Source organism: Ambystoma mexicanum, chromosome 4p (assembly GCF_040938575.1).
Source record: "Ambystoma mexicanum isolate Mex_15411 chromosome 4p, UKY_AmexF1_1, whole genome shotgun sequence".
Classification (NCBI taxonomy): domain Eukaryota; kingdom Metazoa; phylum Chordata; class Amphibia; order Caudata; family Ambystomatidae; genus Ambystoma; species Ambystoma mexicanum.
In genome coordinates this window covers 601,590,732-601,606,769 of record NC_090927.1, presented here as the reverse complement: position 1 = coordinate 601,606,769, position 16,038 = coordinate 601,590,732, and the positions used below count along the sequence as shown (strand labels likewise).

At 45.1% G+C, this 16,038-nt stretch overlaps 1 protein-coding gene across 1 annotated transcript in view; it reads left to right on the top strand.

Moving 5' to 3' along the window:
- Positions 1-8,557, top strand: part of COL21A1 (collagen type XXI alpha 1 chain) — a 1,372,657-nt gene extending 1,364,100 nt beyond the window's left edge. The window contains exon 30 of the mRNA XM_069606149.1: positions 8,039-8,557. Within this exon, the coding sequence (XP_069462250.1) occupies positions 8,039-8,226 (188 nt within the window). The 3' untranslated portion in view covers positions 8,227-8,557. The remainder of the gene's footprint in view (positions 1-8,038) is intronic.
- Positions 8,558-16,038: the final 7,481 nt, after the last annotated feature.

The following is a 16,038-nucleotide window of genomic DNA, read 5'->3' as shown; positions in this document are numbered from 1 at the left end:
AAGAAGTTGTTCAGTGTCTGTATGCTTTCGAGGGTCTGTAATTATTGACGCATTATCTTGCGAGGGGAGATCTTTTTTAGCAAGGTCTCTGTGTTGCAGAGTTTTTGCAATTGTTGAGGCAAGATGTTGTCCGTAGTGAGGTCTATATGTACCACTTTTTCATTCCGAGTTATAATTACAGCTGGGGAGTTTGAGTTATCGTGTTTGTTCAAAGGAAGTGCCATAGAGACTGTATGAGGGGGCTGGCCAATAGTGTGTGCATCTGAGTTTTGCTGAAGCTGATGATGACACTGAGGTCCCGTAGATTTAGACATATTCACTCGCATGAGGTCAATAAGGGCATCTGTAAGGTGTGTTTTTCTGCCCTGTCCTTACGAGCTAGGCATTGTTGCCACGTTAAGCTCGCTTCAGCTTCTACTTGTAGCCGGGTTTCCAAATTAAGCATCAAAGCTTCATATATTTTTTGTTTAGAAAATATAGAGGCAAGAATTGTTACTTGATCTTTAGCTACTTCAGCTTGGGCTTCTTGGAGCTTCATATATGGAAATAGCGCTTGAGTGCATACTGCAATGAGCATGTTCTGAAGATCCACTATTGTCGTAGCGACAGATTTCTGCAGACTAGTTCTCGCTGAGTGGTCTGCGTGATTTCTGTCTTGTAGAATAGGTTGTTTAGGTATGGGTACTGGATTAGATGTTAAAGGACCAGTACCAAGGCCATCAGAAAGTAGCGTACTTGTTGTGTGATAATCCTGTCGTTTACTCGGATTAGGGGAAAGATGGTCATGGGGCCTGGGTCTGGAGTCAATGTGATTACTTAGTGCTTCCTTTTTAGTCTTTTGTAGTTCCAGATCCAACAAGATTATCTGTAGACGTTGATTTGAGACGAAACATGAGAGTTTGTGTTGTACTTCTGTATTGGAGCGTTGTTCATGGAGAGATTTCCATTGTAGTTTAGCAGCCTTTGTTTGCTCTTTCTGTCCTGTCCCTTGGCCTGCACCATCTATTGCCGGATATGCTGTTGACGTGTGGACCTCCACAATCGGAGAAGCACAAACAAGTCTTCCCTGATGGATCTCGTATGAGAGATATGTAACAGGTGGGCATTCAGTTTGGCTAAGGAAGTGGTCGGAAGGTAGCAGTACTATTGCTTGGTGAATATTGCCTTTTTTCATTGAACGGTCTTTGGGTTATGTATTAAAGTTCATTGCATCTAATTCAGTCTGGACTATGTGTGTCCGTATACCGTTAGCACAGTGCCCATAGATGGATCTAAGTGTTCAATTGTAGCCGCATTCATGCTATTGAGGGTGGTTGGAATATCAACTTTGCCGAATAGGTCGACATTCTGTAGAATGGCTTCAATGGCCAGTGGCCCCTGCATACAATTAATTTGTGGGGCCTTTATAGATGAGGTTTGGCCTTTTGGGACAGTTAGTAATGCAAGGGTCATTGTTGGCAAGGACATTGCTGATGAGCTATCTCTCTTATCTTGTTGATGCATTATATCCACTAGATTCTATATCTGAGTCCGGTGCCTAGTTTGTGGACCCATAGGTGGGATATGTTGCATCCTTTCTGTTGTCTTAGCTTGTTCCCTTTGTGAGCACACTGGTCTTTAAGGTGTATCTTTTTGATCAGGCTGATTGGCCTGTCTTTGTCGAGGCAGTCTCAAGAGACCATGCAAAAATAATGAGCTCACCTTTTCAGGTGATAATTGATCCAAAAGAGCTCAGATTACTGGTTTAGAGCAATGCCGCGGTATCGGATGAAGCTGCCACAGTCTCAATACGGCCACTTGGCTATTATTCTTCAAAGTTGAATCAGTGCAAGATCTGGGCGGGGCTGAGTGGGTCAAAGAATTACCCGCAGTCCCCACTCGGTTAAGTCGCTATGTTTCAAGAGATCTTTCTGGAAGCTTTCTTAGTGAGAGCTTCGTCGTTCAGCAAGGCCTAATAAAGCCGCGTGGGTCAAAGGACTGACCCACAGCCCCCACGTGGTTATATGCACTTTCGCTCGTGCAGAATGCTGAACGGGGCCAGAGTAGAAGACACACTGCAGGGGTCAGTCATCCTAATTGGGTGCCCCGCACAGTGTTGCCTATGCTACTCTCATGTGATGAAGAATGACAAAATTAGGGAAGGAGAGTCAGGATGGAATAAGTGTAGCAAGTTTGTTACAGAAGGCAGTCAACGTTTACAGGCAGTGGCTTACCGGAATCCCGAAATTGTGCTCGCTCACTCAGTGTTTGTGCATGCGGTAACAGTGTCAGTTTAGCGGGGCTGCTATACGATGCCTCTAGTGTGCCTTCAAACGCCGCCGAACACCGACAAACACCACTTGCCCTCCACTTTCGCTTCGCTTTCGCTGGAGGAAGTGCAGATGAAGGTTCTTCCTGTCGCAGAAACACCGCCTCCAGGCAATTAAAGGTATAATGTCCGTATTTCAGCAGGGAGAGATTCCGACACCGACAAACACCACTTGCCCTCCACTTTCGCTTCGCTTTCATTGGAGGAAGTGCAGATGAAGGTTCTTCCTGTCGCAGAAACACCGCCTCCAGGCAATTAAAGGTATAATGTCTGTATTTCAGCAGGGAGAGATTTCGACACCGACAAACACCATTTGCCCTCCACTTTTGCTTCGCTTTCGCTGGAGGAAGTGCAGATGAAGGTTCTTCCTGTCGCAGAAACACTGCCTCCAGGCAATTAAAGGTATAATGTCCGTATTTCAGCAGGGAGAGCTTCCGACACCGACAAACACCACTTTCCCTCCTTTGTAGCTGAATTTACTCTCGTGCAATGCACTATCCTTAGGCACCCCCCTCTGTACCGTGCAACCCCAATATGCCTAAACAATCTTCCTTACTTTCAGCATGTGTATGTCTGGTGTTAAACAAGTTATGGCTTTGTCTGTTAGTAAAATGGTCATATCCAGTTTGCTCATGATGTCACAACTGTCCCTTCCCTGATGCATGACCTAGTTGCCCACTCTCACCCAGAAAGGAAAATATTTTGTTACCTATCACCACCCCTATGCAATTGTCCTGCGCAGGATCGAGTGTGCGTGAATGTGTGTGGCAGAGTGAGACACATCAAGTTTGTCTGGGGGCTGTCCTATTAAGCATATAATGACAATCCATTCTCTGTTAAAGGGTTGTCCCTCACCAAGATGACCCCTCCCAGTAATCTAACCGGTACTGTTGCTATTGTGTCAGTGTTCTGAATGTGTGCTGACTGCTGTGCAGTCCCCCTGGGTTGTGATGCTTGTAAGTCCTGGGGTAGTGGTGCTGTCATTTGTTGTGTCTGTGTCTGTACCTGTAGTGGTGACAGTGTCTGTGTTGATGCTTGTGGTGTCTGCTGAAATTATCCCTGTAGCTGTCCTTGCTGCTGGCCTTGCGCATAATAATTTCCCTGCGCCCCTGCATACAATTGTTGTCCCTTATCCCCCCTATTTTGCTTTGCTCCCCCAAAATGACAGATTCTTGAAACACGTCCTAAATGCCCGCAGATCCAGCACTGTAGTGACTCCCTCCCCTCTCCTGAAACACCCCCTTTAAGGTTTCCTGCATTCTGTGATCCCTGCTGTCCATTGCCCTGAAATCCCCCCCGATTGTGGTGCATCTGTGGTCCAAAACTTGGCCCTTTTTTTGAGTCCCCTCCTTCTTTGAACCCTTGCTGGAGCCTTTCCTGCCCCATGTATCCTCTCCACATGGGCGGTGCGTATTATAGTGGTTGTCGATACTGCTATCGTGGTGCTGGTGCGTGTGTGTTGGGGCTGGATTTAACTGCCCCTTCAATTGCATACTTTGAGAATTTCTTTTGATCAACTTGGCCTCAATTGCCTTTCTCTGCCTCTGCCATTTGTTTAACCGTCTTCTCTTGCCACAATCTACAATACACACAGGCATTTTCTACCACGCTATACTTGCTGTCTCCCTTCCATAACCCCATGCATGCTGCACCACCCTCTACTGAGCCTCTATCATGTTTGGCTGTGCTGTCTTGTTCATTCCTTCTCTCCTCCTCCCATCATTTCCTTTCCCATTCCAGTGCAACCCACTCACCTCCTGCTTTTGTGCCCATTCCCTTGCCATCTATCCCTTCTCCATGCTCCTTTCCCATAAACTCCCTTTCTTCCCTTTCCAGTTCTTCCGCTCTCTCTTCCTGTTCCTCTCCTTGCACTGCACTTTCATTATCCAGTCCCTCTCCCTTCTCGCTTCTCCCTCCATTTGCTCTGCCCAGTCAAGCTTTTTGCGCTCCTTCTCCCCACTCTCTATTGCTTTGGTCACTCCTTCCACCTTCCCCATTGTCTTCCCTTTAATTTTGAAAAATACTTGTGCTGCTATCCATTCCTCTGTACCTGTGCATTCAACTCTGCTTTCATGCACTGCAGCCCTCCCTCGCTCGCTCCTGTGCTGCTAGTGGGTTGTCCTGCACCTTCCTGTTTGTTCTCTTTAGTGTCTTCTGATGGTTTGTATGTGGTGTTTAAATGTCCTTCTGCTGCTTTCAGTTCTCCCATGGAATGCATTCCTTGCTTACCATCTGTGTCATCAAATATTACACTCCCAGAGGTGCAGAAGGGCGAGACCCCGTCTTCCCTCTGCTCGTGCTGGTTCAGCATCTGCTGATGCCTCCCCGCTTTCCTTTCCTTCATGCGCCACAGTTCAACTGTAGCCAGTCGCTTTTTCAGCCTCTTTCCCATGTAAGTGCTGTGTATGTGTGTCAGTAGCAATTGCTGCACGCCTCTGGAGAGGCCGCCTGTGGGCGGCCATGGTCTTATTTATTTGTCTTCAGTACTTTTTTAAACCAGTGTACACTATGTTTTACTAACTTATCTTGGCATTGAGGCTGTGTCCTACATAACAGTTGAAGGGGAGTAATTTCTCTGCTACCCCTAAATGCATTATGCTTTTACCTCACCTCAAGTTGAGAATTTCAATAATCCACTGTCCAGGGAGAAAAAGTTAGAAAATAATGTAACATTTCTCTTTTTTTCCCTTTTTTTCTTAAATTTCTATGAGCCTTCTTGGCCAGTGCACTCCGAGTGCAGCCCATCTTCACCAAACCATTGCCTTCTCCGGCACACCCCCACAATCTTGCGCATGTGCCATGTGCACACTGCCTCTGGCTCACCTCTTCTGCCTCTCCAAATCCACACCACTAGCCCCTCACCATCAAAACTCTGTGTCCAATGCATCAATCTAAAGGTGACGTCACCAAACTAAAACACAGTCCAAATGAACAGACAAATGCGCATACACAGAACAATAACCCATTGCTTCCAATCCCCCACAACCCCACAAAGATCTCAAAATAAAACCATACAATCCCCTCCGCTTTCTTCCCACTTCACCTGGAGTGGAGTAGACGTCATTACCCAATTCTCTTTCTATAGTTGCTCTGCACCTGCCGCGGTGCCTGACGTGTGAAACGCTCCCTCGCTGGAGGAACTTAACCAGCCAACTATCTTCCGCAATGTGAGGCAGACTCTAGCTATCTCCTGCAGGAATCTGTCATCTATTCACCTAGTTAAAACACTCAATTAATAGTAATCCTCATCTACTCATCGAACTACAATGCTGACTCATAGGAATACCACACCCCCGTACATGTGGACGCCATCCAAACCAATCAGTACGGCACGCCGTTCAACACGTGGGGACTCGTTGCCCCACCCAATAGGTTTGTCAACACAAAAAGGGACTACCTCCGCTCAGCTCCCTACTACAACTCACGTGCCGATCACCACTGATACACCAAATGTTGCGACAATGTACAATCACCCGCCACCCTATTTACAATACCTCCCCCCACAGCTGTCTTCCCACCCACAAGGGTGGAGTAATTTCGTTATTCTCTTGTGTGTGTTTTAAACTGCACCTGTTGCATTGCCTCACAAATGATATGCCTCTCTCTGGGAGACTTAACCAGTCAAATACCTTCTGCAATCTACGATAGCTCAAACTAACCAATCACTACGGGAATACCATCATCCAGACTAAAACACCCAATTCACAGCTATACCTCTATTTATATACTTCTACAGCCCAAGTCTGTCAAGTCTATAGTCTTGGTTGTTCACCAGAACCTCTTACCTCGAAGAACGAACACTCTCTACACACAAAAGCTCCAGTCCCTATCCAGACAATATAATTTAACATTTCTACAACATACTGATCAACAATACTTCCTAATACTTAAAACATTTGCCCATTGTTTTTTGTTGACACAATCACACCCTCTCCTCAAAGCTCATGTTGCTGGTTGCTTGAACTTGTACTTACATTTCCTATGTTGCTCTGCTACCGGACCCCCCATCAAGGTGCTTCACCGGACCCCTTCTTCTGTAGGGATCTCACCTGCCCTTAAGCAGGGTATTTCCAAGTGGCCCCCGATGCCTTTACCCGGTACTTCCGGTGGTCTTCAGGTACAGGCGAGGGTCCCACAGCTTCCTTGGGTCGGCGGCAGGGATTGCAGTTCAAAGCAGGGCTTGTGCAGGCAGTGCGCATCCACCAAGGGCTTTACAGTGAGCAATCTGCCTCACAGAGGGCACCAACTTGTTGTGGAGAAGTGGGACTCCCACCAGGGATTCTGGGGGTCCCAGGGTATTGGAGGCCCCAACACCCCCCCTTTTGCCCAAAGAAATGCAGCAGAGTTCCAAGTAAGCAGCATGTTCCAAACTGTGTTTTATTTCTGGGCAGCAAACAAACACACAAGGATTTTTGCAGGGAAAGAAATCCGAGCACCTTCTCAGAGAAACTGGCTTGCAAGCCAGCTTTGTAACACAATGCAGGCTGACATCACAAAATTGGGCCAGCTCCCAGAATCCTATCTCATCCTGAGATTGGCTGCTGAGTGATTGGTCAATATAGTTCCCTTCCCTTATAGAAACACTAATCATTGGACCTCCATTGTCAGGGGGCTGGCTTGGCTGTTCTTCCCCATTACCTAATTCTAAAATTGTTGCATTGTGAATTTGTTTCCATTAGTTTTAACTGAGCAGGCTTTTTGCCCCTGGGCCCTCAGCGGTGATTGGCCAGAGCTGATGTCTCCAAGCCTAAGACAACTCTGCTCCCAGCTTGAAAAAGTAACTTTCTCCTGTGCGTCATAACTATGTGTGAATCACCACTGCCTGAGCTTGCCTTGTTGAATTAGCTGTATTTAATAAGAATTATTGAAGCTGTCTGCGCTCTGTTCACTGTCGTTCAGAACGAAGGAATGTCATCTTGTTGCAAAGAAATAATGTATCTGGTTAGAGACGACCCTGGCGGAGCTGGGCCTCCAAGATGCATTCCAGTGTCTCGCACGAACGCTGAAGAGACAAGTGTATTTTACTGTGATTTTCCAAAGCCAGTCATGGCTTACACTCTGCTATTCGATAATGCATGAATTGATGAGTTATAGTGCTGTTGGGTGGCTCAATGATTTGTTTTTCAATGGGGTTAATTCATGTGGGCATCTGCAAGCCTTTAAACAGGAATTCTTGTGTTTTGTAGAATCTACATGGCGCTACTGCTGCATTGAAGCCAATGTAGCATGTAGGGTGCAGTGTTGGTGAAATGGGTGTCTTTTAGCATATTTGTCACCCATGGGCACCCTGGGGCCTGGTGCAAAATGATGAGTGCGCTCATTACTCTTCCTGCTTTTCTTTCTGTTGATGTGCCTGGGGTGAGGGGGGCAGGAGTTTTATCTCGATTTTTCCTCTTCAAATGCCATCCATGATACATTATAACCATAGCTGTGCTATACTGCCTTTATTATCTGCTCATTGACACCTGTAATACATTGTAAATACTTAACTCTGTATCCTTGAAAAACCAATGGTGTAAATATGCCACTTCGCAACTCTTTAACGATGTATGAGTAACCCTGTAAGTACAGTGCCCAGATGCCCTCGGGTTGGGTGCGCTATATGAATTTCATAACAAATAAATAAATAAATAAATAGTGTTGTAAAACAGCAACTTACCTAACAGAAATTAGAGATGTTTTCCGATGCTGTAAATATAACATTGACATTGCTGTTCAATCATTCCATAGGTCCTGCAGGCCCACCTGGAGAAAGTAAAGAAGGGAGAGCCGGAGAACCTGGAGTTCCTGGTAGACCAGGGGATACAGGAAACCCGGGAAAGCCAGGCCCACCTGGACAGCCTGGAGTATGTGATGCGTCATCATGTTTTAGTGCCATTGTTGGGAGAGATCCGTTCAGAAAAGGACCAAACTATTAACTCTGTAAGCTGCAGCTGAGCGGGTAGCAATGGTGCATATGTCATTCAAGTCTTTTATCTCTCAGGAAGCTTGCCAACATGATTCGATTCGGACGAAACAACAATACCTCTCATTGCATCCAAAGTCAGAAATCAGTGATACAAACTGCCATTGGCGATACTGCGCCTTTGAGTGTTTTTTGGAGTAAAATGAACTGTTTTATACTGTACAGTATTTTGTGGTGGTAACGGTAAATACTTAACATTTCATATGGATAAATGTACAATGTTTGGCTTATATTGCAATGTGTTTCTGATTGTTTAAATAATAAAGGGTATCACTTATAACATTTGACGTTATGATTTCACATCATTTAAGGCATTAGCAAATAGTGGTCCATCATGGAATGATCAAAAAGGATGCAGATTACCAAACCTAAGTGGGCGGCACAGGGGTAACTTGCCAAATAATGCACATACTTTGGAGGGCATTTTACAAAGAGCTAAGGTGTAAAAGCAAGGCATCAATCATTAACAGCTTTTTTTTACCACTCCGGAACATTTTAAGGTGAGAAGGACCCTGAATAGTAATTGAAGTTTCTGCTGTGCAAATTTTATATCAATGTTGCTTTGCTGGTTTTTACGCTTTACTTTTGCACTCCACTTTTCAGAAGTTTAAAATGTCATGCTGTGTCACCAAACAGCACATGACTGCTAACATTGGAGGTTCGCTGCATGCAAGTCACAGTTTTAGTAAAGTGACCCTTCTTTCCAGCCTCCAGGTCTCACTTTCACCAGCCTCCTGGGTCTGTCTTTCCAGGCACTTGCGATCCCTCTCTTTCTCCCAAACACTGTGGGTGTGTCTTTGCAGCCTCTTTTGCCAGCATGCTGGGGTTCTCACTCTCCATGCATTTATGTCTTTCTCTTGCCGGCTCTTGAGTCTTCCTCTCCCCAGACTCATGGGCCTCTCTATGATCAGCTTCCTGGGTCTTTCTCTTCCCGGAAACCTGGCTCTTTTTCTTCCCCGCCTCCAGGATGTCTCTCTCTCTCTCGCTCTATTCTCCTGGTCATTGCCTCCTCAGGCCCAAGGGACTTTCTGATTATTTCTCTCCTCAGTCCCTTGTACCTCTCCTCTGACCTCCTCTCTCTTCCTTACCAGCCTTCTGTGTGTTCCTGCTCCCAACCCCCACGGTCTCTACTCTGGTCTCCTGTCACTTCCTCCTGTATCTTGTACACTCTTCTCTGGCTATCTCCAAATTAGCTCCTTCCCATACTATCAAAACCCCCCATCACAGGTTCTTCCATATATTGCCCCTTAACCCAACCACCCAGCCTCTCTTTGGTCTAGGGGATTCAGGTGTATCTGCATATGAAATTGTTTTGGAAAGTTTTTGAAGGGCACTGTTACTGGCAGTGGCTTTCCGTTTTGATGCAGGTTTTAGGGCTGCATACTGCCCCACCATTTCCAGTTCCCTCTATGTTTACCACACCTTGCCCTGGCCCATGGGGAGGACTCACCTAGCCTTACAGGTCTTATGTCTATTTGGGTGGAGACCTTGTCAGGTGGCTGGTTCACTGGTCAAGGTTCCCTCTTTTTCACTCTGTGGATTTGGATATGATATCTGCACCCATGTGAGTGAAGCCAAGGGTTCAGCCACTGCCGGCTCTGCAGGAGTGCCCCTCATTGATTCCCTTTAAGGGGCAGGAATTGTAAGAGAACAATGTGATGAGCCCCTGCCTCCCACATGTGGCATTGTGGCATAGCCGATGGAGTTTCCACATGTCACCCATGGGACCAGCATCACCCTGCTAGTGGTGGCACACAGCCCCTTTAGTAACCCCACCATCCACTATTGAATTAATTCAGATTAAGTTTTCACTGGAATCAGTTCAAGGATGCTACATCCGACTAGGGTACATTGCCATGATTAGCAGAAATATGTCTTGCTAACTACTTGCTCTAATAAATCCATTACAGTCCTTGTTGTCTCACCTATATAACATGACTTGATTTGGCAATGGATCAAATATATTGCAAAGGCGCTTTGATATGTGGCAGAACATTTCACTGTTTTATTCTTGCTGCTCAGAACCCCCCCCCCCTGGTGTCCTATTGATGGAGTGGCATTTTTAGAGAAATGTAATCATTCTGTTCCTCAAATCTACAGTCAAATGTAGATCATCCCATATACTTTGGCTCTCTACCTTGACCATAGGGTCCTTTTGTTTTTTAGAACCTATAAAAACATAATTTAGTCTATTTAGATTAATTGCCAAAATATGGTTCTTTCTAAATTCAGAGATCACATTTAAGGATCATAGTAGCCCAATGTGTGATAGAATCACATTTTCTGTCTGCGAAAGATTCAAGCTTTCAGAAAATTCTCTAGTATTTTTTAACCTGATTGCCAGATCTGGTGCCACAATTGTCATATGCTGTACAGTCTGAGCTTCTACCTTATATTTATGAAGACCATGCCACACCCTCCCAGTTGATCAACTTCATAGAAGCTATAATGGACACATGCTCAGTTAGGGCCTTTCCTCCCGGGTCTGTATGGTGACCATCTGACAGATGGTTCACATCTTCCAATCTCAGAATCGGACACCCAGCCTCTGCCTTTTTGTGTCTTCTGGGTCTCATGGCACCCTCCATCTTCATGGTGACTTAGGCCCAATTGTGAATGAGATTGCTCCAGTTTCTCCTTCCCTGTCAATGGTCTTATTTCAGGGTGTCATGACTGACCTTTTTCAGTTCTTAAAGAAAGTGGCACATTTCCTTTGGTGGATCTAGGGAGAACATTTTCTAAGGGGAGAGCCTTTCTGGCTACCTTGGCCTTAATTGAAAGTTGTCGCAAACAACAACCTGAAATATCTGCTTGCTTCCCTGGTCGATCTGAAGGTGAGTGGAATGTTGACCTTATGAAGCTAGGAAGCACATTAATCTACTGAAACTACAAGCTATCTTGCAGTCCCTGAATCTTAGCTGCATGGAGCAAACATGTCCTGATTCTGACAGACAACACTGTGGCCATGCATAACTTTGTGGTAAAAATCCAAATGCAGCACAGTAAAAAGGCACAAACGTATAAACTAAAGGATTTTCCCATTAAAAGGGGAGGGGGTTTTGTTGATAGCCACACAGTTCTATGAATTAGGCTGGAAAATGCCCTAAATAATTGTGTTTCAAGCAAATAACATATAGGCGATAAAGTTGGGTTACAGGTAAGTATTTGGGGCTTAAAAGTAGACTGAGGCACTGTAAACAGGCCTCAGAGCATGCTTTTCACTAGAAACAAATTCACGTTGCTATTAATTTGCTTAGTAGCCGCAGAGGCTGGCAGCACATTGCAAACTACACGTTCCCATGATCATACAGTAAAAATGGAACAGCGTTTGATACTTTCGAGGTCAGGAAGCGAAGCTCATGGGTGCCGTGAAGACGCAGTGAATGCTCAATAATTTTATAATTCAGCATATTAGTTTAGAAAACCCGTCTACTGATGGTTTCAAAATGTCCCATGGTAGTTTCAAATTGCCCCTTTGTGATTCTTATACTGGGAAAAGTTCAAAGAGTTCCTAAAATACAACATTAAAACAGCAACTTGTCAATGGTTCAAGGATTTTGCAGTGTCATTCTTGGTTGTATTCCCATGAGAAACAGATGTAAAGGACCGGAGGCAGATGTATTAAAATCTGCTGGGCATCTCAAATACCTCAATGTTTTGGCACTGTGATGTGGGAAATAGGGGTTGGACTGGGACATCACAAAGAAGGTCGAGGGTGGTCTGTCAAGGTTTGCAGGACCAAATAATTTCAGAATAGTGTGTGTCCCATTATAGGGGATTGCTGTAGCTCCATCAATTATGTCCACATGGAGGACTATCCTAATGTTGCAATGTGTTTTGATGCTAATTAGTGTGTACGATTATAAAAGCTTTTGTTTTAGGGGCATGTCCACTTACCAGATAGCAAGTGAGTGGGCGGTGGCACATCTCGTTATAGCAGATGGTTGAGTAGTAAGTGGCGGAACTTGTTAGTCAAGAGTTACGGATAGTGCAGGCAATTGGTATAGTTGCATCATTTTCTATTTACGGGTTAATGAGTCTTGAAGTTGTGAAGAGAAGGAGAAAAGGCATATGCATCAGTGTTTTGTTGAAAAAGTAGTAGTTTGTTGTGATACTGTGAATTTATTGTGTTTTATGTTTATTGTGGCTGTAGAAATCACAGAAGGACCAGAGCCGAACTACTATGCAAAAATCGGAGGAGATGTGTTGCACGTGCAGTGGGCATGGTTGAACAGAGGGAGGAGTAAACAAACCCTAGGCACCTTAAGATAGGGCATAGTTGTTAAGGTGATAGGCCTCTGGAGAGGGCCATTATTTGTATGTGGTGTGAAAACTCAGGGCCTGAGGAGAAGGCCAGTGTGAATGAAATAGAGTAAACAAGTACATTTGGAAGTATAAGAGTGAGTGAGTGTGAGTGAGGACGGGGGTAAATGTGTTTTGAGAGGGGTCAAGAATAGAAAGGGGGCAGAATTCTATAAATATTAGGAAAAGGGTGGAATAATGTCATCCTATCATATGGACTCAACCCTCCATCAGATGTGTAAAGAATTGCCCCAATATCATGATAAAATAATAAACTATCACTTTCAGTGGATGAATGACACACTGGGAAAATATTATCAGGAATGTCCGAAAAAGAGGGATCATTTCAAAAGGATATGATTGACAGTATGTATTTATATCTGTTAGCAAAAAAACAAGGTTGGTCCTGGGAGTCCCTCTCCTGAACATTATTCCAGTTACTAGAGCTTTAACCTGAATCTTTAGCTCACTATCTTTCACAAAGGAGAAATATCGAAAACATATCAGTCTTTGTCCTGCTTTGGGGCCGTCCAGCACCGAAATGCTAGGTAATTCTCCTCTGAACAAGCGTACCAACAGCATCCCCAGACACGTGTTTCGGTCTGGTTGGATCTCATCAGTAGAGTGGAGCTGTGCCTCTCTAACAATAGTGAGCAAGGGGTCCACATCTGGATTCCCCTAGTAACTTAGGGTGAGACCCAAAGTTACTTAAATTATGCAAAAAATCAAGGGGGGTCCTCTATCTGTCAGCAACATATAAAGGTGCAAAACTTAAAAAGAGACAGGACATTTTACATCTCTGGAAATGTTATGAAGAAAGTAAAGTAGAGAAAAAGAAGGGAGAAGGGGAAGTGGAGAAAGCTAGTGCTCAACCCCCTCTCTATCGATTGTTTCAATTGTTAAAGTCAGCTGCAGGATATACAAATCCTAGACGGGCCTCTCCAGACAGGGAAAAGGCAAAGAAACATAAGACAGAGCTAGAACCTCATTCGAAGGATAAGACAGCGAAAGGGAATAAGAAATATTTAGCAGACATTAAGGAAATCACATGGCAGCAACTGGACTCAATGGGCCTCATTACAAGTTTGGAGGTAGCCATGCTGTTTTTAGCGGCATGGCTAACCCCAAACTTGGGTCCGGGTCCCGCAAAAGGGCACTTACCGGGACATTCCCTTTCACGGGACCCGGCCCTGGTACGTCCCCATTCCCATTGAGCCCCTACAGGGCTCAATGGGAATGGGGAGGATGCTAACAACGGGCCCGTTAATGACGGGCCCATTGTTAGCATTCTGGACTGCTAGCGGGTCCCACTCTGCATGTCTGGCCTGGCCAGGCGTCCAGAGCGGGACCCGCTGCAGACCTCGCTATGTGGTGGCCCGGAATTAACAGTGCCGGTCCCTTACCGGCACCGTTCATTCCGCAGCCGCCAGCCTCGTAATGAGGCCCAATGTTTAGAGAAGCGGAAAAGGTAATGGAGAGGGAGATAGAGAAAAAAGGGAAGGAACAGGGAAAGGTAGAGAAGCAGCATAAATGGACAGCAGGATGTATACAATTTAAAATTGATGACTGGGGACAGGATCTGGAAGAGGATGAGCCAGACACGACAGAAGGTAATAATACTGCATCAGAATGGGAGGACAGCAGTGACAATGATAGTAGCGATACAAATTCGACCCTTGCGATTTAACAAGTGTATGTAGAATAAGGAGAAGAAAAGAAGGAGAAGAAGAGGAAAGAGAGGAACAAATAGGGAACTGGGAAACTGGGCTTCGTAGTAGGAAAGCAAGGATGGCCGTAGCAAAAAGACTGCAATGGGGGGTTAAGCCCAGAGCACAAACTCAGTTGCCCCTTCTACAGAAGGCAAAAGTGGAAGTACATTACGTACCCTGTCAGACGATGGACAGGGATAATTTGGTCTACAGTTTACCTTCACTAATGGCAGGGACCAGCAAGTGGATAGATGTATTTGATAAGAAGACAGCAGGGATCCCACTGGCCATAGGGGACTTTATACTTTTATTGGCAGTTTTGGTACGGGAACAAAGTGACAAAATTTGGCAGCAAGCAGGTTATACAGGGGTAAAATTAAGCACCAACATGCATGATGGGGCACCTTTTAACATTGACGGAGCTCACGTGTGAAAAGCTCTGAGAGAGTTGTATCCAGATACGTCAGATATGGTATCAATACTAGCATGTAAAATAAGGCCAGATGAGGACCCTGCAGAATGCATACGATCAATACAAGAAATGTAGATATATGAGAATAAACAATCATGGGATGATAAAATACCTTTATTCTATCACATTCTAGTGATGTGGCTCCCCACAGATGTGCAGGGTTCCCAGGAAAAGTTAGTAGGGATAGAAGCAAAAGGATGGCCCTAGATACAGATGATTATTATACACTATTGTAAAAGAAAACAGAAAAAGACAAGGAGGCAGTAGACAACGCGGTACAAGCTGAAAATAAACGTGTGCAGAAGAAACTGGTCAAAATAAGCATGGATCGGGCAGTGCTCACGGGACCAGTTAGAGTTTCATCTGCTCAACAAGGGGTGGGGGGCTTCCAGTAACAGTGGTAGCACAGCAAGGGGTACATACACAAGCACCATATAACCCACAATGGGGAGCATATGTGCAACAGCAGTCTAGATTTGCATATGCAGGAGGAGTAAACCAGTACAAGGGACAATATCAGACAGGAAAAGCATATTATCCAAGGGGATGTAGATTTGGATATAGGGGCATGGGGGTCTGGTTTGGAGGGCATTGTTTTGTCTGTGAACATTTTGCTCATTATGCCGGAACATGCCGACTCATTCAACAAACAGGATAGCTAGGAGGAGGGCAGCCAGAGCAGCAATATATGGAGACATCCACACAACCTCAGCAGATGCAAATAAAACTGCAGCAACAGATGCAACAGATACAATTGCAACCTATACAGACACATGTCTCACCAACACAGGGACAAGAATCAGCCCAGAAAATGTGTATTTAGACCACGGTGCCCTTCAACTATCACAGCAGGCACACACACACACACTGCTATAGTTAGAGGAAGTAGTAGTGAGAAAAGATATGATTATACTGGTTGCTATGGACAACGATAACATGTAGTGGCGATCAATATAGTGTATCGATCCCACGCTAACACTGACAGGAGTAACAGATACAGAGTTTTTCGCTACAAAAGACGAAGAGGTGGGAGAGATAATGTTTCAGTTGAGCATACCCTGTCCAGTACAGATAAATGAAAGAGCAGTGCCCCAGATGCCACAATCGCAATTGGTGAAAAAAGAGACAAAGTACATGCAGGAGGATTCGGAAAAAGTTCCAAAGAATCTATTGACCAAAGGACACCATAATGTGGGAATGTTTAAGGGGGCGGGAGCAGTGGCCATTAAGACAAAGGAAGTAGCACTGCTGCCGGAAGGAATACCCCCTTCTACGAGAAACA